The 24,476-nt window shown below is 51.5% G+C and overlaps 9 protein-coding genes and 1 non-coding gene across 13 annotated transcripts; 6 read left to right on the forward strand and 4 right to left on the reverse strand.

The window, feature by feature from the left end:
- On the forward strand, window positions 1-2,083 carry LOC112344346 (pentatricopeptide repeat-containing protein At4g02750-like). Of its 2 annotated transcripts, XR_002991656.1 has the most exons (3): window positions 1-1,883; window positions 1,936-1,991; window positions 2,052-2,083. XR_002991656.1 is itself a non-coding variant. In XM_024668862.1 (2 exons), exons 1-2 carry the CDS (start codon window positions 180-182, stop codon window positions 1,993-1,995), a joined length of 1,740 nt encoding a protein of 579 aa, XP_024524630.1. In that variant the 5' UTR covers window positions 1-179. The 2 variants fall into 2 exon arrangements, 1 of the variants encoding a protein (XP_024524630.1); XM_024668862.1 differs by lacking the exon at window positions 2,052-2,083 and having other exon boundaries at window positions 1-1,859; window positions 1,936-1,995.
- On the reverse strand, window positions 1,885-4,981 carry LOC9654534 (G-type lectin S-receptor-like serine/threonine-protein kinase SD2-5). Its single transcript, XM_024668871.1, has one exon. The coding sequence runs from the start codon at window positions 4,593-4,595 to the stop codon at window positions 2,031-2,033; it is 2,565 nt and encodes an 854-aa protein (XP_024524639.1). The 5' UTR covers window positions 4,596-4,981; the 3' UTR covers window positions 1,885-2,030.
- A 2,437-nt stretch (window positions 4,982-7,418) lies between these two features.
- On the forward strand, window positions 7,419-8,487 carry LOC9654536. Of its 2 annotated transcripts, none has more exons than XM_002964011.2 (6): window positions 7,419-7,654; window positions 7,722-7,829; window positions 7,881-7,990; window positions 8,057-8,157; window positions 8,215-8,259; window positions 8,327-8,487. In XM_002964011.2, the coding sequence occupies exons 1-6, from the start codon at window positions 7,462-7,464 to the stop codon at window positions 8,412-8,414; spliced, it is 645 nt and encodes a 214-aa protein (XP_002964057.1). In that variant the 5' UTR covers window positions 7,419-7,461; the 3' UTR covers window positions 8,415-8,487. The 2 variants fall into 2 exon arrangements, with proteins under 2 accessions (XP_002964057.1, XP_024524966.1); XM_024669198.1 differs by having other exon boundaries at window positions 8,211-8,259; window positions 8,327-8,461.
- Window positions 8,488-8,551: 64 nt separating this feature from the next.
- TRNAG-GCC lies at window positions 8,552-8,622 on the reverse strand. The gene has a single exon. It is a non-coding gene; the product is annotated as a tRNA-Gly (tRNA).
- A 126-nt stretch (window positions 8,623-8,748) lies between these two features.
- On the forward strand, window positions 8,749-9,486 carry LOC9655648 (calcineurin B-like protein 2). Its single transcript, XM_002964012.2, has one exon. It carries the CDS (start codon window positions 8,749-8,751, stop codon window positions 9,397-9,399), a length of 651 nt encoding a protein of 216 aa, XP_002964058.1. The 3' UTR covers window positions 9,400-9,486.
- An 87-nt stretch (window positions 9,487-9,573) lies between these two features.
- Window positions 9,574-11,749, reverse strand: LOC9655649 (adenylosuccinate lyase). The gene is made up of 10 exons (XM_024669201.1): window positions 11,517-11,749; window positions 11,297-11,449; window positions 11,016-11,231; window positions 10,783-10,962; window positions 10,494-10,715; window positions 10,331-10,447; window positions 10,133-10,276; window positions 9,978-10,079; window positions 9,857-9,925; window positions 9,574-9,799 (listed from the first exon to the last, which is right to left on the reverse strand). Exons 1-10 carry the CDS (start codon window positions 11,694-11,696, stop codon window positions 9,605-9,607), a joined length of 1,578 nt encoding a protein of 525 aa, XP_024524969.1. The 5' UTR covers window positions 11,697-11,749; the 3' UTR covers window positions 9,574-9,604.
- Window positions 11,750-11,752: 3 nt separating this feature from the next.
- LOC112344438 (pentatricopeptide repeat-containing protein At3g20730-like) lies at window positions 11,753-14,706 on the forward strand. 2 transcript variants are annotated; one of them, XM_024669200.1, is made up of 3 exons: window positions 11,753-14,145; window positions 14,219-14,276; window positions 14,323-14,706. In XM_024669200.1, exons 1-3 carry the CDS (start codon window positions 11,814-11,816, stop codon window positions 14,339-14,341), a joined length of 2,409 nt encoding a protein of 802 aa, XP_024524968.1. In that variant the 5' UTR covers window positions 11,753-11,813; the 3' UTR covers window positions 14,342-14,706. The 2 variants fall into 2 exon arrangements, with proteins under 2 accessions (XP_024524968.1, XP_024524967.1); XM_024669199.1 differs by having other exon boundaries at window positions 14,219-14,706.
- A 3,758-nt stretch (window positions 14,707-18,464) lies between these two features.
- LOC112344417 (rubisco accumulation factor 1.1, chloroplastic-like) lies at window positions 18,465-19,884 on the forward strand. Its single transcript, XM_024669116.1, has one exon. The coding sequence runs from the start codon at window positions 18,495-18,497 to the stop codon at window positions 19,815-19,817; it is 1,323 nt and encodes a 440-aa protein (XP_024524884.1). The 5' UTR covers window positions 18,465-18,494; the 3' UTR covers window positions 19,818-19,884.
- LOC9654539 (protochlorophyllide reductase) lies at window positions 19,853-21,477 on the reverse strand. The gene is made up of 5 exons (XM_002964409.2): window positions 21,367-21,477; window positions 21,218-21,295; window positions 20,628-21,162; window positions 20,210-20,568; window positions 19,853-20,149 (listed from the first exon to the last, which is right to left on the reverse strand). Exons 1-5 carry the CDS (start codon window positions 21,418-21,420, stop codon window positions 19,994-19,996), a joined length of 1,182 nt encoding a protein of 393 aa, XP_002964455.1. The 5' UTR covers window positions 21,421-21,477; the 3' UTR covers window positions 19,853-19,993.
- A 159-nt stretch (window positions 21,478-21,636) lies between these two features.
- Window positions 21,637-22,339, forward strand: LOC9654540 (60S ribosomal protein L24). The gene has a single exon (XM_002964014.2). The coding sequence runs from the start codon at window positions 21,709-21,711 to the stop codon at window positions 22,195-22,197; it is 489 nt and encodes a 162-aa protein (XP_002964060.1). The 5' UTR covers window positions 21,637-21,708; the 3' UTR covers window positions 22,198-22,339.
- Window positions 22,340-24,476: the final 2,137 nt, after the last annotated feature.

Raw genomic sequence — 24,476 nt, forward strand, 5'->3', positions numbered from 1 at the left:
GCTGGAACATTCCATAATCCAAATGGTGCGACCCGAGCCGTCCATCGCCTGACGATTCGTCGTCTATCCTGGCCGTCGCATCGAACAATGGATGGAAAGCACTATAGCTTGTCCGCTTTGCTTGACTGGATATCGACATTCTTGGCGCATTCTATCCGAGACTAGGGCATGACTTGTTGATGCGATCGATCACCCGGCGCTTCTCCGGACAGGACGATCCCGCACTAGCGCTGGTCCAGGGCTTGAAATCTTGCGGCTGCGCGCAAGATTTGGAGGCGCTACACGCCGGCATTCTTGGATCCGAGCATTGCCACGACAGGTTTGTGTGCAATCACTTGATCGAGGCGTATGGCCGCTGCGGGCTACCCGGAAGAGCGCGCGAGGTCTTGGATGGGATTCGCAATGCGAATCTCCACTCGTGGAACATCATGGTCCAGGCATATGCACAGAACGGGCTTGTGGAGGAGGCCAGATCGCTGTTTGGATCGATGCCGCGGCGGGATTTCATCTCCTGGGGAAGCGTGATGAACGCTCACGCGCAGGCTGGGGATTTTGGATCGTGCCTGGAGGTCTTTCGCAGGTGCCCACAGCTGGATGTGGTCGCGTGTAGCTCGATGCTCGCAGCGTATGCCCAGGCAGGGCATCTGGAAGAAGCAAAGGCATTGTTTGAGAGGATGGAATCCAGGAATGCGGTGTCTTGGGCGGCTCTGATAGCTGCTCACGATCAACAGAAGAACTGCGAGCACGCAGAGATAATTCTAATCCTGATGCCGGAGCATAGCTTTCCGGCCTGGAACAGTGCTATGACCGTCTATGCCCATGCCGGGCATCTCTCCAAGGCCAAGAGTTTGTTCGACGAGATGCCCGAGAGGAACTTGATCATCTGGACGCTGCTGCTTGGCTGCTATGCTCGAAACGGTGAAGTTGGACTGGCCAGAGGCGCTCACGCGAGGATGCCAGAGTGGGACGTGGTTTCCAACGATGCAATGCTCACGGCACTGGTCTTGGCTGGAAGCTCGTATCTAGCGGAGGCCAAGGAGATGTTCGTGAGATTGGAGGAGCGGAGCTTGGTGTCGTGGAACGTCATGGTTTCAGCGGTTTCACAGAGCGATCAAGTGGATGCTGCGAGAACGATGTTTGATAGAATGCCACAGTGGGTCGTTTCTTCGTGGAACATCATGGTTTCAGGCTACACTCACGCTGGTCGCCTGGATGAAGCAGTGTCTATGTTCCAGAGCATGCCGGGGCGAGACCAGCTCTCCTGGAACGCCATAGTCACGGCATTTACTCAGCTCGACTGCTCGAAAGAGTTTCTTACGCTCTTCCATCTAATGCCGGTGTGGAACCTGGTGACTTTCACTTGTGCTATGGGAGTATATGCGCTGAAGGGTGACACCGAAACGGCCCTGAGCATATTTGTCAACATGCCACAGCAAGATTCGACTTCGTGGACTGCCATCATCGGAGGCTTTGCTCAGAACGGGCAGTTTGATAAAGCTCTGGAGCTTCTGTCTCTCATGAGCTCCGAAGGCGTCGAGGCAGACGAGGTGACGTTCATAGGTGTTCTTCTGGCATGCAGTCACCGGGGATTGATCGAACAAACTTGCAAGCAGTTCCAGTCCATGATTGTGGACTATGGAGTGCGGCCGATGTTACGGCACTATCACTGTGTGATTGACGGATTTGCTCGAGCAGGCCGGATAGAAGTCGCTGAAGAACTTCTTGAGTCGATGCCTTTCATGCCGAGTGAAGCAGCATGGATGAGTTTACTGGGTGCATGCAACGTACAAGGGGATGAGAAACGAGTTCTAAGTAAAGGTTTACTGTCAAGCAATTACGTTGGTGATCACGACTATGAGGTGTAGCGATGGAAGCAAAAGCAGGTACTGTTGAATTTATCTGAGTCGTTAATAACCTTTTGATCTGATCATACAGGTGGAGTTTCTAAGTTCTCAGGCCATTTTTCTAGTAGCCTTCGAGCCTTTACTGCGGTAAGCAAAGCAGGCAGCTGTTTTCTTATTTCTTCCAACTTATCTAGCTTCGATTGACAGTGAAACTGGAGCGATAACTGAGACGTTGGCTGAAGGTGCACGCTGTTGCTGGTAATAAAACTGAAAATCCAGCGGAGGCTCTGGAACATCGCAAGGCCCATCAAGCATTTGCAAAACTCTGCTGATCGAAGGCCTGACCGATGGACTATCTTGGATGCACCACAGCGCAACCTTAAACAGCGTCTCTACAAGAGGTAAAATCTCCACACGACGTACCGTCTCGTCCACTATATCTAAAAGCCTTCCTGCCTTGAACTCGTTCACAGCCCACATTGGGAAGTACCAGTCGAGAGCATTCCCGGACGATGCAAGCTTGCCTGGGTCGATGTTCCTTCTTCCACTGATCAACTCGAGCAGCACCATTCCATAGCTGTAAACGTCACACTTCTTGGTGGCTATGGAGTTAAGAAGCCACTCGGGGGCCAGGTAGCCGGGAGTTCCTCGCACCCCAGTCACAACCTGTGTGATGTCCTTGCCCGTCAGCAGCTTGGACATCCCAAAGTCGGACACTTTGGCTGTGAAGTCCTCGTCCAGAAGTATGTTTTGCGGTTTTATATCCAAATGCATGATTGGATCTCTACACTCTTCGTGCAGATAAGCGAGCCCTCTCGCAGTTCCAAGAGCAATCTTGCAGCGGCTCTCCCAGCTCAAGCTCCTTTTGCCGCTGTCGAAAAGCCACTGATCCAAGGAACCATTTGCTACGTGCTCGTACACCAGCAACCTCGACGAGCCATGCACGCAGTAGCCGCAGAGCCGGACGATATTCACGTGACTGATGGTCCCCAGCGACACTACCTCGGCTACAAACTGCTTGTGACCACCATGGCCGCCACCCGTCTCAAGAGCTTTCACGGCCAACCGTGTCCCGTTCGCGAGCACTCCAGCATACACGGAGCCAAAGCCGCCGGATCCCAGCTTCTGCGTGAAACCTCTCGTCGCCACCTTGAGAGTTTTGTACGAGAACCTGTGAGGCGTGGCACCAGGCATGGAATTGAGCAGGGCCTTCATCGTCATCTCCTCCTCCTTGAGCCTCCTTCGCTTCCGGAGTCCAAGGACACAGGCACCCAAGGCGACTACCACTGCAATCGCAGAGGCAACAGCAATTCCGGCAAGCTTTGCAGCTCGTTGAGCATTATTGTTTCCAGGCTTCAGGACAATGCTGCCACTCTCGAGCTTGAGATGGGCGGAGTACTGCACCGCAGCAGTGGCATCAAAGTCCAAGCTTCCCAGGATGTCCTTGACGAAGTAGCAGCCGCTCGAGTTCTTGCTATAGAAGACCGCGGCACAGGAGCAGTTTGCCTTGCACATATTCAGGCACTTGTCCAGGGGCGACACCATATCCGGCTGGAGCAGCTTGTTCGGGAAATACGAGACTCCCAGGAAATCCTGCAAAGGGGCCTCTGATCTAGCGGAACACGTCTCAGCAGTGATGAAAGGTGGTGGCGATGGACAAGCGGTGCTCGAGTCTACTTCATACCGCCCAGTGGCTCTCGAGAGGCACTTGCAAGGAGCCGAGCCTCGAGACTGGCACATACCATATCGACCGCAGGCGAGAGGAGTCGGACAAACTTTATCTTGCACCAGGGACTCCCAGCTAAAGTCCGCCTTCCACGAGCCCGAGCTCGAGTCGAAGCCATACGATACAAGATCGCCGGTGTGCTCGAGGCGGAGGAACCTCAACTCCAAGCTGGTGTCGATGAACGGGAAGTGGACTCTCCGAGGAGCCGAGCACGGCAGCAAGCCAGACGCGGCCGTGGAGTTATCCTTGGCCTCGTACTCGAGCACATAGTCGGCACCGGAGAACGAGAACACGGCGTGGTACGAGGGACACTCGTGGAGAACCGTGCTAAGCTGCCTCTTCACGACGGTGCTCTGCATGGTCGAGATGCTATAAGCTTGCGGCGCCACCATCGCGTCCGAGGACCTCAAGTAGAGAGCCAGTCCGCTCACCTCGACGCTCGTCACGAACAGGCCCTCGACCATGCTCGACTTGTCGGAGCTCGCCACCAGCTTGCTGCCAGTCCGGAACCTCTGGCCGGGCATGAGAACGTCGACCGGATCGTCGAAAGTTTGCCACAGCGTTGCGTCTTGATCGTCGAAGAGCCGTAAGTTGCCGTCCTCGGTGAGCTCCATGCCGCGGATCCCGAGCTTGAAGGGACTCCAGACGCGCTGGTTCTGCGAGTCGACGAGCCGCATCTCGCCGCTGAGGATCTGGATGGCGGCGTTGCTCGAGACTGGGGAGTTCCGGTTCGCGGTCCAGATGGGAACCGCCTGGTTGGTGTGGACTCCCAGCATCACCGAGAGGTAGAAGCCGCCGGTGCTGTTCAAGTCGAGGAAGGCGAGGCACAGCGTGCTGTTGTCGCTCGAGATTGGATGGCCGCGACCGTCCACCACTTGGCGAAAGCTTCCATATTCCATTCCGGCTGGGATCGTCCTCAAGCTCCCATTGTTGAACACCTTCCAATCGTGATCCCATTCGTAACGAGCCGGGGATGCGATGGTCGCAAGAAGAAGAACAAGAACAAAAAGAAGAAGTGGTGCCATCACTGTGGCAAAGCGCGAAGAAAAAGAAGAAGAAGAAGTGCTGCCATCACCGTGGCTCTTTCAGAGGTCTGTAAAGCTTGAGTAATTTTCTCCTTTTGGACTGTGATCACAAGATTGCGAGAGAGCTCCAACTTTGGATGACTTTGTGGACCGGGGAAGTCAAGCTTTTGGACCACAGATGCAAGGGCTTCCAGAGATTTAAGCTTGACTTGACAAAAGTGGTGCTGTGATCAAATGTATGAGCTCTAGTGATCTGATCAAACAGTGGGCCTCGAGTTGATTCCTTTGCATGCAACGTACAACTTTGCTACTTCTTTGCGAATTACAATATTGTCAAACATCTATGTGCCCAGAGTCGTGATCATGGCGACAACGAGGACGAGCACCAGAAGCTGTGGCGATGGAAGCAGCCAGGTACCCTCTGCGGGGAAAACCAAATGTTAGGATACTTTGCTTTTAGAACACTTTGAGATTCTTCACTATTTTGGAATAGGACTGGTGGTGGCGGCGGAGGTTCAATCTTTGGGTTGATTCCAAGCCCCAAATCCTGGCATCCCATGCCAACTTGGCCTGCATGGTTATTCGTCGCGCATTGATATGTCCATTAACACCTTTGAAACTTTAGAACTTACAGTCTCTAAAGCACATTCCCGACGTAGAGTTCAGCAGGTTTCTGTATCCCTTGCGACACACGCAAGTGTACGCCAAGCTCAACTTTTGTGATATGCAGTCCCCACCCTCGCCACAGATGAAAGGGATCAAACAAGCTGCCGGAAACGATCAGAGCAAATCTGGGCGAGGAATCGCGAGCGCTTACGACTGATTGAGAAATTTGGGGGTGGTGCTGGGGTACTGGGATCCACTCCATCGCAGCTCATCCTGAAGTCGCCTGGATTGAGGTGTGGAATTAAAGCTACCGGACTACGTGAATCTTACACTTTGGCATTCCACAGGGGAGATATGGCGAGCCCAGAAAGTTGGTCCATCCTTCGCTGCATTTGCAGACACCGTCCTGAAAGTTACCCTGCTGACAGTCTATTGTAGCATCCGCGATCGATGGAGCTGTGTATTCAAGAGATTTAGAGGAGTCAAGATTTCAACAAAAAGCATTCACGGACTTGGAGATGCCAAGATTGACGCGAGCGCGAAAAAAGAGAGCTTCACAAATATTTCCATGTTCATCGATTTGGAACGCCCTTGCGGATGTTATGTTGCAGCTGGCGGACTCAACAAGAGCAAACAAATTTTAACCTCTAAATTTAAAATATTAATTAATTCTGGACTATGTTTAATTTACTGCTAGCTCAATTTTACTATTAACAGCGAGAGCACCGGTTTTCATTTCAGCAGGTAGAAAAGAGTGTAGCTACGAAATGTAGCGCTGCTAGCCAGAGAGCTTAGTTTCTCTAGCAGTGGCAATCACACCTTAATCTAACAAACGAGGTACCAATTGCTGATCCCTCCCGGATCTTCAGAGCCACACAGGTGCAGAAGTCTCTTATATACTTTTTCTCCTCGAGCACAAACGTTTTGATGATCAGGTGTGAACTTTTAGACTCCTGGTCAAGAATGCGGCGTAACTCTAATCCGGTGCTGAAAAGGTATGGCGATGTACTTCAAAGATCTCATGCTAGATTTCTTTTGTTTTCTTTGAGACAGGTCGTTTAAGTCGGTTACAGCGCGTAAGTGTGTGTTCTTCGAAGAAATTGAGCCCCAATTAGTTTGGATGACATTGTGGGCCATGAAAGCCAAACTACAAAAGAAATCATGGAAAGGCTTCGGCTCGACTTGACAAAAAATGGTGCTGTGTAATAAAATGGATGAGCTCGAGCGATGAAACAAGCCACGATCATGGAGTTCAAGACGATTCCTCGCTACTTCAAATTATTGTCAAACAGCTATATGCCCAGAAGAGTTGTGATCATGGTGACAAGGAGCACAAGCACTAAAAGGGATGGCGATGGAAGCAGCCAGGTACCCTCTGCAGGAATAAGCAAATGTTAGAATGCTTTGCCTAGACCACTTTTATCTTCACTATTTTGGAATGGGACTGGTGGTGGTGGCGACAGCGGTTCAATCGTTGGGTTGATTCCAAGCACCAAATTCTGGCATCCTTCGCCAAGTTGGCCTGCATGGCCCTTAATATGTCCGTCAACCTTTGGAACTTGACAACTTACAGTCTCGAAAGCACACTCCCGACGTAAGATTCAGCAGGTTTCTGTATCCGTTGCGACACACACAAGTGTAGGCGAGGCTCAGTCCTTGTGATATGCAGTCTCCACCCTCGCCACAGATGGAAGGGATCAAACAAGCTGCTAGAGAAACGATCATCAAAGCACAAATGGCACGAGCGCTTACGACTGAATGAGATATTTGGGGTTGGTGGCGGGGAGCCGGGATCCACTCCATCGCAGCTCATTTTAAAGTCGCCTGGATTGAGCAAAGAAGAGATAAAGCTCGAGGCACAAAGCATAGGTACATGATCCTTACACTTTGGTATTCCACAGGGGAGATAGGGCGAGCCCAGAATGTTGGTCCATCCTTCGCTGCATTTGCAGATACCGATAGGGAAGGTGCCCACGTCCTGGAAGTCGCCCATCTGACAGTCGATTGTGGCGTCCGCGTTCGATGGAGCTGCGCAATTCAAGAGACACATTGGAGCTGCTAACATGACAAAAGCGAGCTTCACAGATATCTCCATGTTGATCGAATTGGATCTTGAAAGAACGCCCTTGCGATGTTATGCTGCAGCTGGCGGACTCAACTAGACTAAGCTAAAGATTATAGCCTCCTAATTAACAAAATTTAGGTCAATTACTTTAATATATTCTCTTGCAACGTGGAAGGATAACAGGATTTGGCGAGAATGGCTATGGCGGCGGCAACTATGGAGGCACGCCACAGTGAAATTCGCCAGTTTTCACTCCAGCAGGCAGACAAAAATGTCTCTACGAAATGCAGCGCTGCTAGCCGGAGATTGAGCTTAGTTTCACTCGCAGTGGCCATCACAGCTTGCTCGCAGAAGATCGACACGGCCCAAGCATTTTCTTTGGGGACTTGTGAGAAGCTTATATACTTCTTCTTTAGAGTTTTTGCATGATAGAGATCTTTAAATTGTTGTTCCAGCAGGACCAAAGGAATGGCTCAAACAACAGAAGAAACGAACAGCAGATTTTTTGCTGGTACCAATTGCTCGCTCACGAGAACGTTTGGAGAGTGCGTTTCTTCTTTTCAGTTAAGTCAATCTCTTTCTTCGTGCTCCAAGATTTTCATGTAAATTTGCAGGTTCGTCAAATCCATTAGAAGCGGGAAATCTCATCAGGATTGCTGCTCGTGATTGCATCCCCGTGGAAGCTGGATCAATCTTGGATCTTCAGAGCCGCACAGGTGTAGAGGTCTCTTACAAACTTTTCTTATTACTCTCTCTTTCTCAAGTACAAAACTTCCATTTTGATGATCAGGTGTGTACATTTAGACTCCTTGTCAAGAATGCGGCGTCTTTGCTCGATAACTCTGATCCAGTTAAGATCAAGGCCTACTTGGCATTGGAAAATCTGATAAGGTATGGCTATGTACTTGAAAGATCTCATCCTAGATTTCTAAGTTTTCTTTAAGACAGGTCATTCACGTATTTAGATGAGTCTGTGACAGCCCCTACTTCATCGTAAGTGTGTGTTCCTTGCATTTTTTAGATTACGTATAGTTTAAGTTTACTCGTCTTTGTTGAACAGGACTGAAGTAGCAAATGCTTTCGAGCTTACATACGCTGCACTAAGCACATTCGAAGCAGGAATTCGGGCCTGTCTTGGCATTGCATAAATCTTATGTAGAAATTCAAAGATTTCACAAGTATAAACTTTGTTGAACAGGAGAAAATGCTTTCGAGCTTACATACGCTGCAACTAGAAGTATAAGAACTATTATATGAAGCTCATGGATAACAAACTGTAAGTAGCTGCACTGCCCGGGAATCGAACCCGGGTCTGTTCCGTGGCAGGGAACTATTCTACCACTAGACCAGCAGTGCTTTAGTTGGATGATCTAGCTTACAATCGTTCCACAAACCCTAACCTGGCATATTCTTGGATAGGATGTACCTTTTTAGCGAATCCCATATATATAGAACGAGAGAAGATTAGGGCTCTTCCATTGGATGGCCAGTCTGATTTCCAAGTGGGTTTTCTCTTGCTTTGGCGGCGGCGCTCCCGCGAAAGACAAGCTCTACAACATCGACTGCCTGGCCAAGATCGCCAGCGCCACGCCCTTCCAGGTCTGCGAGCTCGAAGCCCTCCACGAGCTCTTCGCTAGTCTGTGCCAGGGCGAGGATCGCAGCTTCAAGCTGAGCAAGGCCACCTGGGCGCAGGGCTGCCGGATGAGCGCGCGCTTCTTCGACATGTTCGATGTGGACCGAGATGGGCGGCTGAATTTCGACGAGTTTGCGCGCGGCCTCGCGGTCTTCCACCCCAGCACGCCGCGCGACGCCAAGATCAAGTTCATGTTCGATTTCTACGACCTCCAGCGCAAGGGCTTCCTGGTCAAGTCCGATATCGAGGGGTTCCTCGCGGGCGCGCTACCGTCGGGGACGAACTTGGATCCCATCGTGGATGCTACGTTCGCCGAGGCGGATACCAATCTGGATGGGAGGATCGATCGCGATGAATGGAAGGCGATGGTGGCCAAGCACGAGACAATCTTGCGGCCGCTCACGCTAAAGGCGCTCCAGGAGCTCACGCTCGCGTACCCCGACTTCATCTTCCACGTCGTTGACTATAATCCGGAGGTCAACTCTTTTGACCATAGTTGACCCCCCCGAGAACATTTTGGTAACATAACTCTGACCCAAGAGGAAGCCTTGTAACGTAAAAACTACCTTTGAGAACCAATCAACAAATTTGAGAACATATCAAACCATGTTTCTAAACAATGAGAACATATCAATTTGTATCAACAATAAATTCAAACCTGATGGACATGTACCTTAACAGTATACTGTGAAAGATTTGATTGTGTCAAACATTAGAAGCAAGCTCCGCGGCTTTGCCGCAGTACGTGTGTGGCGTCAAGAGCCTCAAGCGCTCCTTGGCCGCCTCTGGAAGGTCTAGAGTCTCTATAAACTCGCGCATGCTCTCTTTGGTCACCGCAGCCCCGCGCGTGAACTCCTTGAGCTTCTCGTAAGGCTTCTCGATGCCGTAGCGTCGCATCATCTGTGAAAACCAGCGATCGATCGGTTTTAGCTGTGGGGTTCAAACGGGAAAACATACCATCTGGACGGGTTCCGCGAGAACCTCCCACGTTGCGTCGAGATCTCGCCGTGTTGCAGCTTCGTCTACCTGAATCATCACGCACGGGATTTGTTATGGACTCGAAACTTCAAGCACGGACCTCGAGCTTGTTTATTCCTCTCAGCGTGCTGTCGTACGAAAGCACGCACAGCGCGAGAACTTGGCCGATTTGACGAAGGACAGTTGAGTCAGTGAGATCCCGCTGCAAAAGATCACGATCCATGACGAGTTGTTCTGCTACAAAACGCAGCTTACCTGCATTCTGGAGACTTGAAGCTTGGAGCCTAAGTGAGACAACCAAGACTTTGCCAGTCCAAGGTTGCCTTCGCTGTTCTCGAAGTCGATGGGATTAACTTTATGCGGCATCGTGGACGATCCAACCTCGCCTGGGACAACTTTCTACTGATGGAAAAAAAATCATCCAAACAAACATCGAAAAAGCCAGTAGCTTGCCTGCTTGAAGTACCCCAACGAGATATAAGCCCACATATCGCGGTCGAAGTCCTCGAGGATGTTTCCGAATCGCCTCACAGCATCGAAGAGCTCGGCTATACAGTCATGGGGCTCAATCTGTTGATCGACTTTTAGTAACACAAGAAGAAAAAGGTTGTAGTACCTGAGTCGTGTATGGGTTGAAATCCACGCCCAAGGACGTGACAAAAGACTCAGCGACAGCTTCCCACTTGATTTCCGGATACGTGAAACAATGCGCGTTGTAGTTTCCGACTGCTCCAGCCATTTTTCCTTTGATGCTCACGGACGCAACTTGGTTGCGCTGGAGCTCCATTCTGTAGCAGAAGTTAGCCATTTCTTTCCCAATGGTGCTTGGTGACGCTGGCTATATTATAAAACAAGTAAGGCGACTAATGAAAAGATAAAGTTTAGAAAACGTAAAAAACGCTTGCCTGTCCATGAGTCCGTGAAAGCATTGGCACATTCGCGTGCTTATGGGCAAGGGATCGTATAGCTGATATGACCTCGTCCATTTTCTTCAGTAAATGCTCTCGACCATTGAGGAGCATCAAAGCGTATGCTAAATTGTTTATGTCTTCGGAAGTGCAGCCAAAGTGTATGAACTCGAGCACCTGGAAACACCAAGACGATAGAACATTCATTGTAAAAAGGAAGAGTCACTTACTTTTGAAAGTTCTGGATGATCCTTGATTCTACCTTTGAGAAAATACTCAATAGCCTTGACGTCGTGGTTTGTCACTCTCTCAAAATTCTTCACAGCAGCTCCATCGTTCACGTTGAAATCGGCAAGAACACCCAGTAGAAACGACCTTGCGTTGTCCGTAAAAGGTGGAACTTCTTTCAGCTCTGGAATTTGTGACAGCTTCAGCAGCCACTGGACCTGAAAAAACAAGGACGAGACTGTCAAGGAATTTTTTTCTAGAGCTATCAGGCAAGCCAACGCACCTCTACAATGACTCGATAGCGAATGAGCGCATACTCGCTGAAAATGGTTCTTAGAAACTTCACTTTGTTCGCGTATCGACCGTCTAGAGGCGAGATCGCAGTGAGTTCCGTGAGTTCCAGGCCCTCAGACGGGCTTACGAAGCTTGAAAGAGCCTGTCAATCAAAGAGAAAAGATCTCTAGCTGGAAAAAGGGGAAGAACAAGAAAGAAAACATCGATACCTCGGGAAAATTTGTCCCTATGGCGCTGGTCTCCGAAATATCTAGCCGCGCAGCAGCGATCGCTGGCGGCATTCTCAATCTCTGGCCTCCGCGATCGATTTGCAAGGCGCGAGGCACTGCGCTGTTACTACTCCTGGCGACCAATCCACAGGGACCGAGCAGCGCGATCGAGGAAGACATCTAAAACCCTAAACCCGCCACGCCGGAGCCGCGCATCCAACAAGAAATCTTATTTCTCTTCCTATGAGCAGAAATTAGGGTTCTTCCGAGAGGCGCGATGGATGATCCAGCGATCTCATGATCCGCAGGAGCAGCGGCAAGAAATGTATCCAATTTGTGCGATCGTCAGCTATCGGCACCGAGGAGGGCAAGAAGAAGGCGATCTTGAAGGAATGCCTGGGGTACCAGAGCACGATCCAAAATCTCGGCCAGGTGAGGGACGCTCTGGGGAGCATCAATGCGCAGGCGCGGCCGGATCCAGAGCTCTACTTCCACCTCCTCCAGGTGTGTTCCTGCGAGAGATCCCTGGCTCTGGGGATCCAAGTCCACGAGAACCTCGCCATGGCCGGGATCGACGACAACGTCTTCGTCCACAACAATCTCATCAAAATGTATGGCAAATGCGGCAGCCCCGCGCGCGCCTATGCCGTGTTCCAGGCGATGCGATCCACGACCGTGGTGTCGTGGACGTCGATGATCACGGCCTTCTCGCAGAACGGTGAGCTCTGGAAGGCGTTTGAGATCTACCAGAGGATGCTGCTCGCGGGGATTGCTCCAAACAGGGTCACCTTCTTCACGGCCATCGATGTTTGCGCTCGCGGGCCTCTTGCTCGAGAGGCCTATCTCCTTTCCAGAAACGTTGGAGAGACCGAGCACTGCAAGGACTCCACCGTCGGGACCGCGCTCGTCAACATGTTTGGCAAATGCGGAGACGTGGATGCCGCGCGAGAGACCTTCGATGTAGTCCGCCAGAAGACGGTGATAAGCTGGACAGCGTTGATCACTGCCTACGCCAACCATGGGTTCTACGATCAAGCTCTGGAGAACTTCCAGAAGATGGAGCTCAAGCTGGTGGCTCCGAACGAGGTGACTTTCGTGGCGGTGCTCAATGCCTGTGCCGACTCGGGTGATCTAGAACAAGGGAGGATCATCCACGAGAAGGCTGCCGCTGGCGGATTGATCTCCAACGTTCTAGTCGGGACAGCTCTCGTCAACTTGTACAGCAAGTGTGGCTGCCTGGCCGAGGCGAGGAAGGCTTTCCGGATGATCCTGGACAAGGACGTGGTGTCTTACAACGCGATCATCGCAGCGTCCGCGGAGCTCGGTAGCTATGGAGACACGCTCAAGCTCTTCTACAAGATGCTGCTGGAAGGGAAAAGGCCGACGAAAGCTACGTTTGTGAGCTTGCTCAATGCGTGCTCCGGTCCAGCAGCTCTTCGGACGGGCCGGATGATTCACGAGTACGTTCGCTGCGACCCGGATCTCGTGGTCCGGACTGCGCTGATCAACATGTATGGCAAATGCGGGGCTCTGGAAGACTCGGAGCGTGTTTTCTACAACATGAGCTCGCGAAATCTCGTCTCCTGGAACACCATGTTTGGAGTTTATGCCGACGCCAAGTGCTCCTCGCAAGCTTTCCGGCTCTACCAGCGGATTCAACTGGAAGGTGTCAAGCCGGACGGGATAACTTTCATGTCCCTGCTGAACTCGTTCGCCAGCGAAGAAGCTCTCGAAGCTGGGAAGGTAGTCCACGCTCACGCTGCCGAGGCTGGGCTGGAGGACGACGTCTGCGTGGCCAACTCTCTTCTCGACATGTATGGGAAGTGCGGTAGCCTCGGGGACACCCGTCTCCTGTTCGAGAAAATGGAGCTTCGAAACTTCATATCGTGGACGTCAATGATCACGGCCTGCTTCAAGCAAGGGAAAGACAGGGAAGCACTGCACGTATACCACCGGATGCTCCTGGAAGCCGTGGTTCCTGACAGGCTCACGTTTGCGACGGTTCTTAACGCATGCGCAAGCTTGCCGTCGCTGAAAGATGGCAAGGCTGTCCATGGCTGCGTGAGAGAGAGGGGCCTGGCGATAGAGCTCTCTCTGGGAACGGCGCTCGTGAGCATGTATGGGAAGGGTGGTAGCCTCATGGAAGCTCAGGCTGCTTTTGAGCTGATGGCCGAGAGAGACACAGCGGCATGGAACTCGATGCTTGCGGCTTATGCTCAGCACGGCAAGGCCAGGGGAACGATCCTCGCATTTCGGAGGATGCAACAGGAGGACGTAAAGCCGGACGCAATCACTTACGTGATTGTCCTCTCGGCCTGCCGGCACGCCGGCCTGCTGGAGGAAGCGCTCGAGTGCTTCACTTCCATGACCAGAGAGCACGGCCTGCTGCCGACGAGCGAGCACTATGGCAGCCTGATTGATCTGGTAGGACGCACCGGACGCTTGGAGGAGGCCGAGAAGTTTGCGGGGCACTTGAAGCAGCCGTCGAATCCCATGGTTTTGACGTCGCTGCTGGATGCTTGCAGGGTCCACGGCGATGTGGAGCGAGCAACACGGGCGGCACGGACATGTATCGGCCTCGTACCGGAGGAGCCTCCAACTTACGTGACGCTTTCAAGCATTTACTCAGGTACTCGTTAAGTTCTCTCACCTTCGTTTCTTCTATAGACTGGGCAGTATGATCACCGTGGTGGTGGTTTCAGTGGGAGTCTATGAATCAAGCGACTGCTCACTTCGTCCCCCTGAAAGGCATACTCAAAGGTGCGCTTCCAAGATGATCTCATAATTCTCAAGCTTCATCACCCAGGCAAACCTTGGATAGTTAAACTCGCAATACTTCCCGCTCGTCTCGTGCTCCCACCGAAACGAACCAATGCCCCAGCACCACACCACTGCTTTAGCACTCGTCATTTTGCTGCCAAGCCTATAGTCCGGGATGTCAAACTTATCTTTGGCCTTTTTATGTGGAGCTCGGCTTTGACGCTGTAGCCCTGGACGAGCGGGGCGACGAGGTTGCCCAGTTGATACACGTCCAGATTGCAGGACAGCGGGGGTTTAGCGGCTTTGATTCCTTCGGAAGGGCTCGAGGATCAGCAAGCGGCCTGTGAGGGAAGAATCAATCGAGGAAAAGCATTTGACTAAAGGAGATACCTTGAGGAAAGTAACGCTCAATCTCGCTCTTGCTCTCTCATTTCTTTTGTGGCTTTAGCACGATCAGCTCGTATCAGGAGTTGATTGGACGAGATTGAGAGGCCATGGGCAGCGTACCAGTCGAGGCGCACAGGAACGTCCTGCTGAGCTCGCCAACTTTCTTGACGAGCTCCTTGGCCTTGGGTCATTGGGACAGTTTAAGCTTTAGTGACTGTCCATGAATGCACTTATAACGATGACAGCAAGCTTTGAATCCCATGGATCAACCAAAGATCGCTGACAAGTTTCGATGTTCTTTTTTTCTTGGTTTTTTCTTATCCACTGCTGATAGGAGTGCTGCTCGGAGGTAAGGCATGCTTGCGGCTTGCTAAGCACGGCATGGCCAAACTGTGGGAGACTGATTGATCTGGCAGCAGCCGTCAGCAGACTGATGGCCTTGAATGGATGCTTGAACACGGGGGATTGGAGAGGACTCGTTTGTTCTAGTTTGGTGGTGGTGGTCATTTCTATTCAAAAGATGGGAGTCTATTACTAATATTGCCTATTGCAGTCCATAAATTTCTCCAGTGGCTCCCTCGTCACTCGTCGTCCTCGTCCTCTTTGCTCTCGTCCCCTTCGCCCTCGTCCTCCCCGCTCTCATCCTCGTCCTCTTTGCTCTCGTTCCCTTCGCCCTCGTCCTCCCCGCTCTCGTCCTCGTCCTCGTCCTCTTTGACATTGTCCCCGTGGAAGGCATACTCAAAGGTGCACTCTTCCTCCCATACATCAGAGTCATCCAAGATGATCCCATAGTGCTGAAGCCGATCATCGTCATCACCCGGGTTTGCTCGCCTCTTGTCCAGGCAAGGCACCACCACCATCACTGCGGCAGCCTTGGCATAATTATACTCATTGTAATACTTCCCTCCCGTCTCGTGCTCCCAACGAAACGAACTCAAGCCCCGGCACCACACCACCGCTTTAGCACTGCTCAATCCCGGTTCAGTGCAGTCTAAGCTATAGTTCGGAATGTCATCCTTCTCCCCCAGTAACATTTCGGGGTCACCAGCATCCCGGCTAAACACCAACACCTTCTTGGCACCCATGCCAGCCGCCTTCGCTATCTGCACGATCATATCGTCCCAGTTCTCGTCCCCGGTGCCTGGGATTCCCAGGATGCAGCCAGCGACGGGACAAAACTTGTCGTCCTCATAAATCTCCCGGAGGACCCAGTAGAGGGGCGAAGACTTTGGATCGCCCAGCAGCTTCTTGGGATCCTCACGCTTGCGTTTCGCCGTAGCGCGTTCGAGGCGGTGGAGATTGTACCAGAGCGTGAGCTGCTGCCCGGACTCAATCGCGCCGACGTCGACACCGTGCGGCCGCAGACACGCCACCCAGGTAAGCTCTGATGATCCACTTGTTCTAACGGGGAACTTGAGCTCCCCGGATTTTCCAGAGGCCGGGCGGACGAGTACGTCGCCGCCGGTGTGTGGCAGCGGAAGAACCAGCACTAGAGTTCCGACGCAAGTGGAGGAGCTGGCTTCGCCACCACGGACAAGCTCAAACTTGTCTTTGGCCTTTTTAAGGCTGAGCTTGTGGAGCTCAGCTTTGACACTGTAGCCATGGACGAGTGGGGCGGCGAGGTTGCCCAGTTGATACACGTCCAGATCGCAGATAAGCGGAGACTTTGCTGCTTTGATTCCCTCCACGGCCGCGGGGGAGGGGCTTGTTGACCCATCGAAAGTCAGCAACGCGGGAGAGCCATCGGCCTGCAAATGATCGATTTACAATGAAAAAGCAAGGAGAAAGGAGATACCTTGACAAACGTGATTGAGAGGCCATCCTTGGGAAGCGCCAGCGTACCGCTGGAGGAGCACAGGAACGTCCTGCTGAGCTCGCCAACTTTCTTGACGAGCTGCTTAGCCTTGGCGGTTTTTGGGACACAATCCTCCGCCCACGAGAACTCCATTGCCAACTTTGGCCCTAGGTGTTGTTATTTATGCTCTTATTTGGATTTAGGGATCATGGAGCTATGGAACAACGGTTTTTAAGAACAACGGTCTTACAAGAGGGTCCAAGGAGTGAAGGGCAACGGCTGTGCAAACTACATGAAAACAACAGTCCAAAAACACATTGGAAAGCAACGTGATCACTGTGATCACAAGAAAACAACGGTTCGACAGAGCTTCATGTTATCAGGTTCGCGTTTTCTTTAGTTCTCTCCAGCTCTTTTTTCTTGTGTCACAGCCGCATCGATGAGAAATGTTTGTGCTGCTGACAGCGATGATAAGAAGCTTCACCGATCAACATGAAAAGACACTAAAAGTCGACTCTACAGGAACGAACGAGAACGAGAAAGAAAATCGAGCTCTTGTTCTCTTCAGTTGTCTCTACCCGTTTTGTTCTAATACGAAGAAACGCAGAGAATTATCAGTGTAGAGCTGGGTACTGTTGAGGATTTGCAAGGTGGAAATAAAAGCTCATTTGATATTTTGCTGCAAAGATTTCAAAGGTTTGTCTCCCTCTCCTTTAAACTTCTTCCGTTGCAATTCACTTCCTCTTCGTCACTCCTCCTCTTTCTCTTCGTCGCAAAAGAAAAAATCGCACTCTTCGTCTTCTCCATCATCAGATGCCTCCAAGATGATCTGATAGTCCACAAGCGGACCATCGTCATCACCCGGGTTTGCCCGCCTCCTGTCCAGGCAAGGCACCACCACCATTACCGCGTCAGCCTTGACATAATCATACTGATCGCCATACATCGCTCCCATATCGCTCTCCCAATGAAACGAACCCATGCCCCGGCACCACACCACCGCTTTAGCACTCTTCAATCCCACACCAGTCTCGCTGCGAAGACTAATGTTAGTGTCACCAGCAGACCGGCTAAACACCACCACCTTCTTCGCACCCATGCCTGCCGCCTTCGCCATCTCCACGATCATATCGTCCCACTGCTTATCTCCGGTCCCAGGGATTCCCAGGATGCAGCCAGCGACGGGGCAAAACTCGTCGTTCTCGTAAATCTCCCGGAGGACCCAGTAGAGAGGCGAAGACTTTGGATCACCAAGCAGCCTCTTGGGATCATCACGCTTGCGTTTCCCCGTCGCGCGCCCAAAGCGGTAGAGGTTGTACCAGAGCGCGAGCTGCTGCCCGGACTCGATCTCGCCCACGTCGACACTGTGCGGCCGGAGGCACGCCACCCAGGTAAGCTCTGATGCTCCACTTGATGTCACGGGGAACTTGAGCTCGCCAGATTTTCCAGAGGCCGGGTGGACGAGCACGTCGCCGCCGGTGTGTGGCAGCGGAAGAACCAGCACTAGAGTTCCCATGGAGGAGTTGGCTTCGCCACCGCGGACAAGCTCAAACTTGTCCTTGGTCTCCCGGAGGCAGAGCTTGTGGAACTCGGCTTTGACGTTGTAGCCCTGGACGAGCGAGGCAGCGAGGTTGCCGAGTTGATACACGTCCAGATCGCAGGCAAGCGGAGGCTTTGCGGCTTTGATTCCCTCCACGGCCGCGGGGGAGGGGCTCGTCGATCCATCGAAAGCCAGCAACGTCGGAGAGCCATCCGCCTGTGAAGGAAGAGGAACAATCGACTCCAAAAGCAAGAAGGACATACCTTGAGAAACCAGATCGAGAGGCCATCCTTGGGAAGAGGCAGCGTACCGCTGCCGGCGCACAGGAACGTCCTGCTAAGCTCGCCAACTTTCTTGACGAGCTCCTCGGCCTTGGCGGTCTCTGGGACGCAATCCTCCCACCACGAGAACTTTGGTTCTAACATCTTTGCCCTAAAAAGAGTTACACTTGAAAGCTTTAAATAGTTTTAGCTTTAGGGTTCTTTGGCGTCACGCCATGGCGGGCAATGCGGGCATGGAGGTTCACGCCCTCGGCTGCTGCTCCTTCCGGATTCCCGTCTCCCCCGTCGCCAATATCCACTCGGCAGCTCCAAGCATCAGGCGAGGCGCCCGATTCGCGTGTGGCAGCAGCCTGCGGGATAGATTGCTGCTCAGTAACACTCCAGGGGGGCGCGACGCCTTCTATCAGCCCTTCCGCCCACCGCCGGGCGTGCTGGAATCGGTGGTGTCACCCGAGCAGCAGCTAGAGATCGTCCGGGAGCGGCGGGGGCAGTGGCACGACTATGGCAAGCACATCCCCGGACTGATGCGCTCCGGCTACACGCCGGCGTCACTGGACGAGGCGACGGGGCTCACGGGCGTGGAGCAAAACCAGATTGTGGTGGCGTGCCAGGTGAGGGACACTCTCATCTCCACTGGGATGGACGCGAAATCGCTAGAGTTCTTCGATTTCGATGTCGGCGGCGCGGCCATTCTCTACGAGCTCCGGATCTTGTCCGCGCCCCAGCGGCGCGTGGCGGCGGAGTACGTGATCGAGAGGGCCATGGGCGACTCCAAGGCCGCCAGGGACGTGGCGAGGGCGCTCAAGGATTTCGAGCGGAGGAAGCGTGAGTTTGGGAGGGAGTTCTTCTCATCGGATCCGGGTGACTGCCTGGCCTTCTGGTGGTACCGCCAGAGCAAGGAGCTCAAGGATGGCGAGCGAGAGGACGCGCTGAGGAAAGCTCTCGAGTTCGCCACCTCGAAGAGCGCCAGGAGTTTGCTGTCAAGCTCGCTGGGTGAGAAAGATCCCGTGGAGAAACAAGCACTCGCAGGCAAGGAGGAGAAGCCGGCCAAGATGGTGAGCGTGGTGAGGCTCGAGTATGGAGAGACCGCGGGGCTGGTGATGCTCCCGGTGGCGGACCCGGACGCGAGCTCGATCAAAGCCGCTCCTTCCGGCGGGGCTCTCGGCGAGGGAGCGTTTAGAATTCACAGGTCGAGCACGGCGTGGCGGGGCTGGGTGCCACTCCCCGGCTGGAAGCCGGTTCTAGCAGCGGTGTCCCCGATCACCATCTTGTTCCCGGACGCTCGAGAACTCCGGCTCCAGAGAAAGAAGAGCGATGATCCAAGCGAGGAGCTGCTGCTTCTCGTGGACAAGGGGACCGTGTCCGAGATCAAAGCCGGATCGATCTACTTAGTAGCGTCTGGAGGAGGAGGATTGTCGCTGGAAAGTGGCAAGGATCTTCACGAAGGCCTGGAAGTTCTCGGCGAAGTTCTTCTGGCATTGTCACCTCCGGGAGGATCTGACGAGCAAGAGGATGAAACCCAAATGGATTGGGACTGAGCGTTGACCTTGTAAGACCTCTTCGATCTGTATAATTGGCGGATAAAAACTTTTTCGTTGAATAGTTGACCACTAATATTTCAAACTAGGAACATTCGGCAAAATATTCTCTAGATAGTTAGCGCGTGATTTTTCCTTGCACTGTTCGTCTGTCTCTCATCTCTCGCTCACTCACTCTAGCTCAGTCCAACCAGTTTCTCGCTGATCTCCCACAGCTTCTTGGCCTTCTCGGGATCACTGGCTTCCTCGGACAGCGTGTTCTCGAACGATTGAGAGGTGTTGTTCCAGCTCCAGTAGACTCCGGACTTCTGGAGGCACGGATCTCTCACAACCTGGTAGCAGAGAGAAAGCTCTAAGATCGAGAAAGAAAAAGGAATGGTTTTTCGCAGTACCTGAGCTAATCTCTTGCCGGATTCCTCCTCGGACACGAACCCTTTGGTGATGTACTTCTGGAACGGCGGGAACAAGAGCCTGAAGAGCGAGATGTGCTCTCGAAAGAGCCCGGTCGTGGCAATGCAGCCGGGATAGAGCGACGCGAAGACGATGCCAGTGTCTTCGTGGTATCTGCGATGGAGCTCTTGCATGGTGAGCATATTACACACCTTGCTGTCCTTGTACGCCTTGGCACCGTCGAAGCCTTCGCCGTCGATCATGGGGGAGGACTGGACTCCGTTTAGCCCAGCTGCGAGGCCCCGGAGGTCTCCAAGGTTGGCTTTTGGAGGAACGTTGCCAGCCAGCGTGTTGGTGTTCCCTGCTCAAGAAAAACTCTCGTCACTCGATCCATCTTCGCGAGATTCTTCGTCTTCTTACCTGTGATGGAGCCGACGATGATCATCCGTCGAGAGGCATGATCCGACTTCTCCATGTCCTCCAGCAGCATCCGGCACAGCAGGTAGTGGCCCAAGTGATTCGTCGCCACGCTCAGCTCGAATCCCTCGGCGCTGTAAGTCGGCTCCTTGGCAGTCGGGAAGTAGACCGCCGCATTGCAAACCAGGCAATCCAGCGACCTCCCGGAGCGCCGGAAGCTCTCCACAAACTGCTTGACACTGTCGAGCGAGGCGAGGTCGAGATGCATGACAGTGTAGTTCCCCTTTGGAATCCCGGCCGAGCGCGCGGCCTTCTCGGCCTTTAGAAAGTCCCGGCACGCCATGACGACGTGCCACTCGCCAGTCTCGGCTAGGACCTTGGCGGTGGCGAGGCCCAGCCCGGAAGAAGCCCCCGTAATTATCACCGTGGATTGCCTGGCCGTCTTCTTCGCCTCCTTTGGCCGGGCTGTCTCTACCGGCGCAGCCACAGCTCTGATGCCCGTGGAAGGAGCGCTGATTTGCCTCGCAGCGTGGAGACCCTGGAGAAATCGCACAGAATTCGGTGAATTCTCGACAAGAACACGAGATTTCTACCTGAATTGTCGGATTCCAGCGCACTTTGGCGCCGAGGAACGAAGAAGCGCCGGCATTGCTCGCGGATGTGGCGAGAACCTGAAATCCAGACACACATTTGTGATTCCCGAGCGGAATTACATCCCCAATGCGGGATGCTGCAAATGTACCTCTTTGTTGGCGGCGAGGCCGAGAGTGGCCGAGGACGACGCCACTGCCGCCATAGCCAGCTCCTCCGCAAGAACAAAAGATCTCTCTCGTCCTGTCTCCCGTCCTCTAGGTTATAAAATCTCAAATATTCTTATCCGCAAAAATCTCTGAGCGGGGCCATTCGATGCCCGCCACGTGTCATGGCCCATGTGGTTTATCCACTAAAGCCCTGAGCACGGGGTTCAGGGTTTAGAGGTGTTGACAGGAATCGAACCCGGTAGGTAAACAGGGCAAAAAGTTAGGTTTAGGGTTTCCTGCTAGGGTTCTTGCGCAGCCGGCGGAGGGGAGAGAGGAGGGCGGCGATGGTGCTCAAGACGGAGGTATGCCGCTTCAGCGGTGCCAAGATCTACCCGGGTCGCGGCATTCGCTTCGTGCGAGCTGATTCGCAGGTGTTCCTCTTCGTGAACTCGAAGTGCAAGCGCTACTTCCACAACCGGCTCAAGCCCGTGAAGCTCACCTGGACGCAGCTCTACCGCAAGGCCAACAAGAAGGACGCCCAGGCCGAGGCGGTGAAGAGGAAGCGCCGGGCCAACACCAAGCCCTACTCGCGCTCCATCGTCGGCGCGTCGCTGGAGGTGATCCAGAAGAAGAGGGCCGAGAAGACGGAGGTGAGAGAAGCGGCACGCCAGGCGGCGCTCAAGGAGATCAAGGAGAGGATCAAGAAGACCAAGGACGAGAAGAAGGCGAAGAAGGCCGAGGTGCTGTCTAAGGCCACCAAGGTGAAAGCCCCCATCCAGCGGGGGCCTGTCTCCAAGGGGCCCAAGCTCGGCGGCGGTGGCGGCAAGCGCTGATCTATGAGAGGATGGATCGATCGAGAGGGAGAGATCGCGAGTCTGGGATTTGTTCTCGGATCAATGCCAGTCTTTGTGGTTTTGTTTGCTTATTTGTGTTGGAAAATATTTTGGTAAGAATGGTGGTAAATTTTTCTCGCGAGTCGGATCGATTGCTTAGTGACGAGGGTGAACTTCCTACTACAGGGAAAATGCATTTGAAAGTGCTGTGCGAATGGGATCCCGGGGAGTCTGGAGTGGATTTCTTCATTTCTATTTGTCAGTAACTCTAAGCGTCTACGAGCGTCTTGAAGCTTGCGGAAAGAGCATATTGAAACCATGCAACAAGCGAAGCTCGATTTCCCTGAAAGCTTTGAAGTATTCAGTGAATATGTTGGTCCCTCCCTTGCTTATTGTGACACATTCTAGGAGAAGTTAGGCTCTTTTGGAAAAGATGATATGGTTTAGTTATGTGAGATTGTTATCCTTGTAAGGTGGATGAAGTTTTCAGGAAAGTGTTTTTTTTTTTTTTTGTATTTTGATTTGATATTTGATGTTAACGATATTATATATTTTATTAGCATGTGGGATTTTGATAGCTATTAGATTAATTTCAATTTAAACAATTTATTCCTATATATAAATTGAGCACTTTAATAAAGGAGTTAGATTTCATACTCTTTTGCAATAACTTTCTCCTTTGACTCTAGAGCAACATTAGTGCAATTATTTTTGCTCTTATTGCCAATTTTTATGTCTAGCTAACATCCTCATGATCCTCATAAAATAAATCCAGTTTAATCATTTTACAATGTCTGCATGAGTTTCCCATATTACTCAAAGGGAGTGGAGGGTTTGAGCATAGCCGGACATTTTCAAACATGTATTTGGATATGTTAAAATTGTGACAATACTTTCTAGTAATTGTCTTTATCAAAAGTTATCTAAATTAATTATGCAATTTAGTGTTCACTTCTAAAGCTTTTTATTTCATACAAAGCCAAATCTATCAAAGCAAACCAAGTTAAGTATATTAGCTAGAATTCTATCAAAACTTTGTGGGACTTCTACATGCATTTACTCTAGCCACCCTTAACAATACTCTTCAACTAACATAACGTTATAAAATATTATTTTTTCCACTTGTAATTGCAAGTTCCACTTCTTGTAGGAGATGCTCATGTTTTAATAAAAATTGATACTATTGTTATCTATATTTGAGAGATTAATGTTGTTGTTACCTAAATTTAAGAACAAGGGCAAAGACATAGTCATACCCATATTAGTATTATCAACATTTCCCAAATTAATATTTTCCATTTTCAAAGTGGAAGCTTTGGTGTTAATAATGTCTTGCTGTAGTGGAAGAGCTCACACTACTACTCTTTTTCTTCAGTGCTTGTCTTCAAGAGAACTTCTCAAGCTCCAATATGGGCCTATTGGAGTGTCAGCATTACAAATTTTATTGATCCCGTTTGTGGAATTTAGGCTTTGAAATACATTAGTTATCCTAGATGAGCTTTCACTTGCTTTTCTCACTTGCTCTTTAAAGTTTATAGTTGAGAGTTTTGTTTCCAGGTTTTGGCAAAATCATCAAAAATGATTGCAAGTATATGGATTGAATCTGAAAAGCTGGCTGTTATTTATATGTGCTCCTTTTTTTCTCTTTTGAATCCAGTGGTGCTCATGAGGACAATTTTGTACAGTGTCTTGAGTACCTTTGCACCTTTCTAGTTGTTGGAGGTGTTTCCATTTTTGCATTATTCAAGGTTTTGTGATTTTTTTATTTTTGATAGTTTTCTTCTTTTTATGCAGGGTAGTGTAAAAGGAAGTGAAGTAGCATGTGCTCCCCTTGGATATGGGTTATATCTATTAAATCTTGCATTCTATGCTTCCACAAATGCAACTCAAGACTCTATTACAATGAGGTGAGGAGAAACACAAGTAATTGAGGCTTGACAACAAAAGTTTCATGGTATCTGAAAACAAGCACTTGGAATATAATGATGGGAATGAACTTTTGGGGTTCCATTTATATGGGACTCTACATGTTTGGATGGTGAATAGTTTTGGCCTGGATCGTTTAGGCTTGGTGAGCAAGGTATGTCAAGGAATCCTTATAAAGGAGGGAGAACACAATATGGAAGGTAGGATTTGGGTGGATCTCAGTGGTATTGAAGCACCATTACTGATCATATTGGGTATACCAGGTAAAGGTTTGGCATCATGGTGATTCTAAAAAGGATTTTGGTTCTAAGAGTTTTAGCAACTGTCATTTTCAGCCAATTAATCAGACAGAT

This window comes from Selaginella moellendorffii, unplaced genomic scaffold (genome assembly GCF_000143415.4).
Source record: "Selaginella moellendorffii unplaced genomic scaffold, v1.0 SELMOscaffold_4, whole genome shotgun sequence".
NCBI lineage: Eukaryota > Viridiplantae > Streptophyta > Lycopodiopsida > Selaginellales > Selaginellaceae > Selaginella > Selaginella moellendorffii.

Bases quoted from the DNA above. Each gene is read 5' to 3' on its own strand.
- LOC112344346 (XM_024668862.1), top strand. From the start codon at position 180: ATGCGATCGATCACCCGGCGCTTCTCCGGACAGGACGATCCCGCACTA. The intron at 1,860-1,935 runs GTGTAGCGATGG...CTGATCATACAG, and splicing joins TTGGTGATCACGACTATGAG to GTGGAGTTTCTAAGTTCTCA.
- LOC9654534 (XM_024668871.1), bottom strand. From the start codon at position 4,595: ATGGCACCACTTCTTCTTTTTGTTCTTGTTCTTCTTCTTGCGACCATC.
- LOC9654536 (XM_002964011.2), top strand. From the start codon at position 7,462: ATGGCTATGGCGGCGGCAACTATGGAGGCACGCCACAGTGAAATTCGC. The intron at 7,991-8,056 runs GTCTCTTACAAA...TTTGATGATCAG, and splicing joins AGAGCCGCACAGGTGTAGAG to GTGTGTACATTTAGACTCCT. The intron at 8,260-8,326 runs GTAAGTGTGTGT...TTTGTTGAACAG, and splicing joins GTGACAGCCCCTACTTCATC to GACTGAAGTAGCAAATGCTT.
- LOC9655648 (XM_002964012.2), top strand. From the start codon at position 8,749: ATGGCCAGTCTGATTTCCAAGTGGGTTTTCTCTTGCTTTGGCGGCGGC.
- LOC9655649 (XM_024669201.1), bottom strand. From the start codon at position 11,696: ATGTCTTCCTCGATCGCGCTGCTCGGTCCCTGTGGATTGGTCGCCAGG. The intron at 11,232-11,296 runs GTGCGTTGGCTT...TTGTTTTTTCAG, and splicing joins GCTATCGAGTCATTGTAGAG to GTCCAGTGGCTGCTGAAGCT. The intron at 10,716-10,782 runs GCAAGCGTTTTT...TTTATAATATAG, and splicing joins TTTCACGGACTCATGGACAG to CCAGCGTCACCAAGCACCAT.
- LOC112344438 (XM_024669199.1), top strand. From the start codon at position 11,814: ATGATCCGCAGGAGCAGCGGCAAGAAATGTATCCAATTTGTGCGATCG. The intron at 14,146-14,218 runs GTACTCGTTAAG...TGGTGGTTTCAG, and splicing joins GCTTTCAAGCATTTACTCAG to TGGGAGTCTATGAATCAAGC.
- LOC112344417 (XM_024669116.1), top strand. From the start codon at position 18,495: ATGGCGGGCAATGCGGGCATGGAGGTTCACGCCCTCGGCTGCTGCTCC.
- LOC9654539 (XM_002964409.2), bottom strand. From the start codon at position 21,420: ATGGCGGCAGTGGCGTCGTCCTCGGCCACTCTCGGCCTCGCCGCCAAC. The intron at 21,296-21,366 runs GTACATTTGCAG...TCTGGATTTCAG, and splicing joins GCCTCGCCGCCAACAAAGAG to GTTCTCGCCACATCCGCGAG. The intron at 20,569-20,627 runs GTAAGAAGACGA...TTTCTTGAGCAG, and splicing joins CATCGTCGGCTCCATCACAG to GGAACACCAACACGCTGGCT.
- LOC9654540 (XM_002964014.2), top strand. From the start codon at position 21,709: ATGGTGCTCAAGACGGAGGTATGCCGCTTCAGCGGTGCCAAGATCTAC.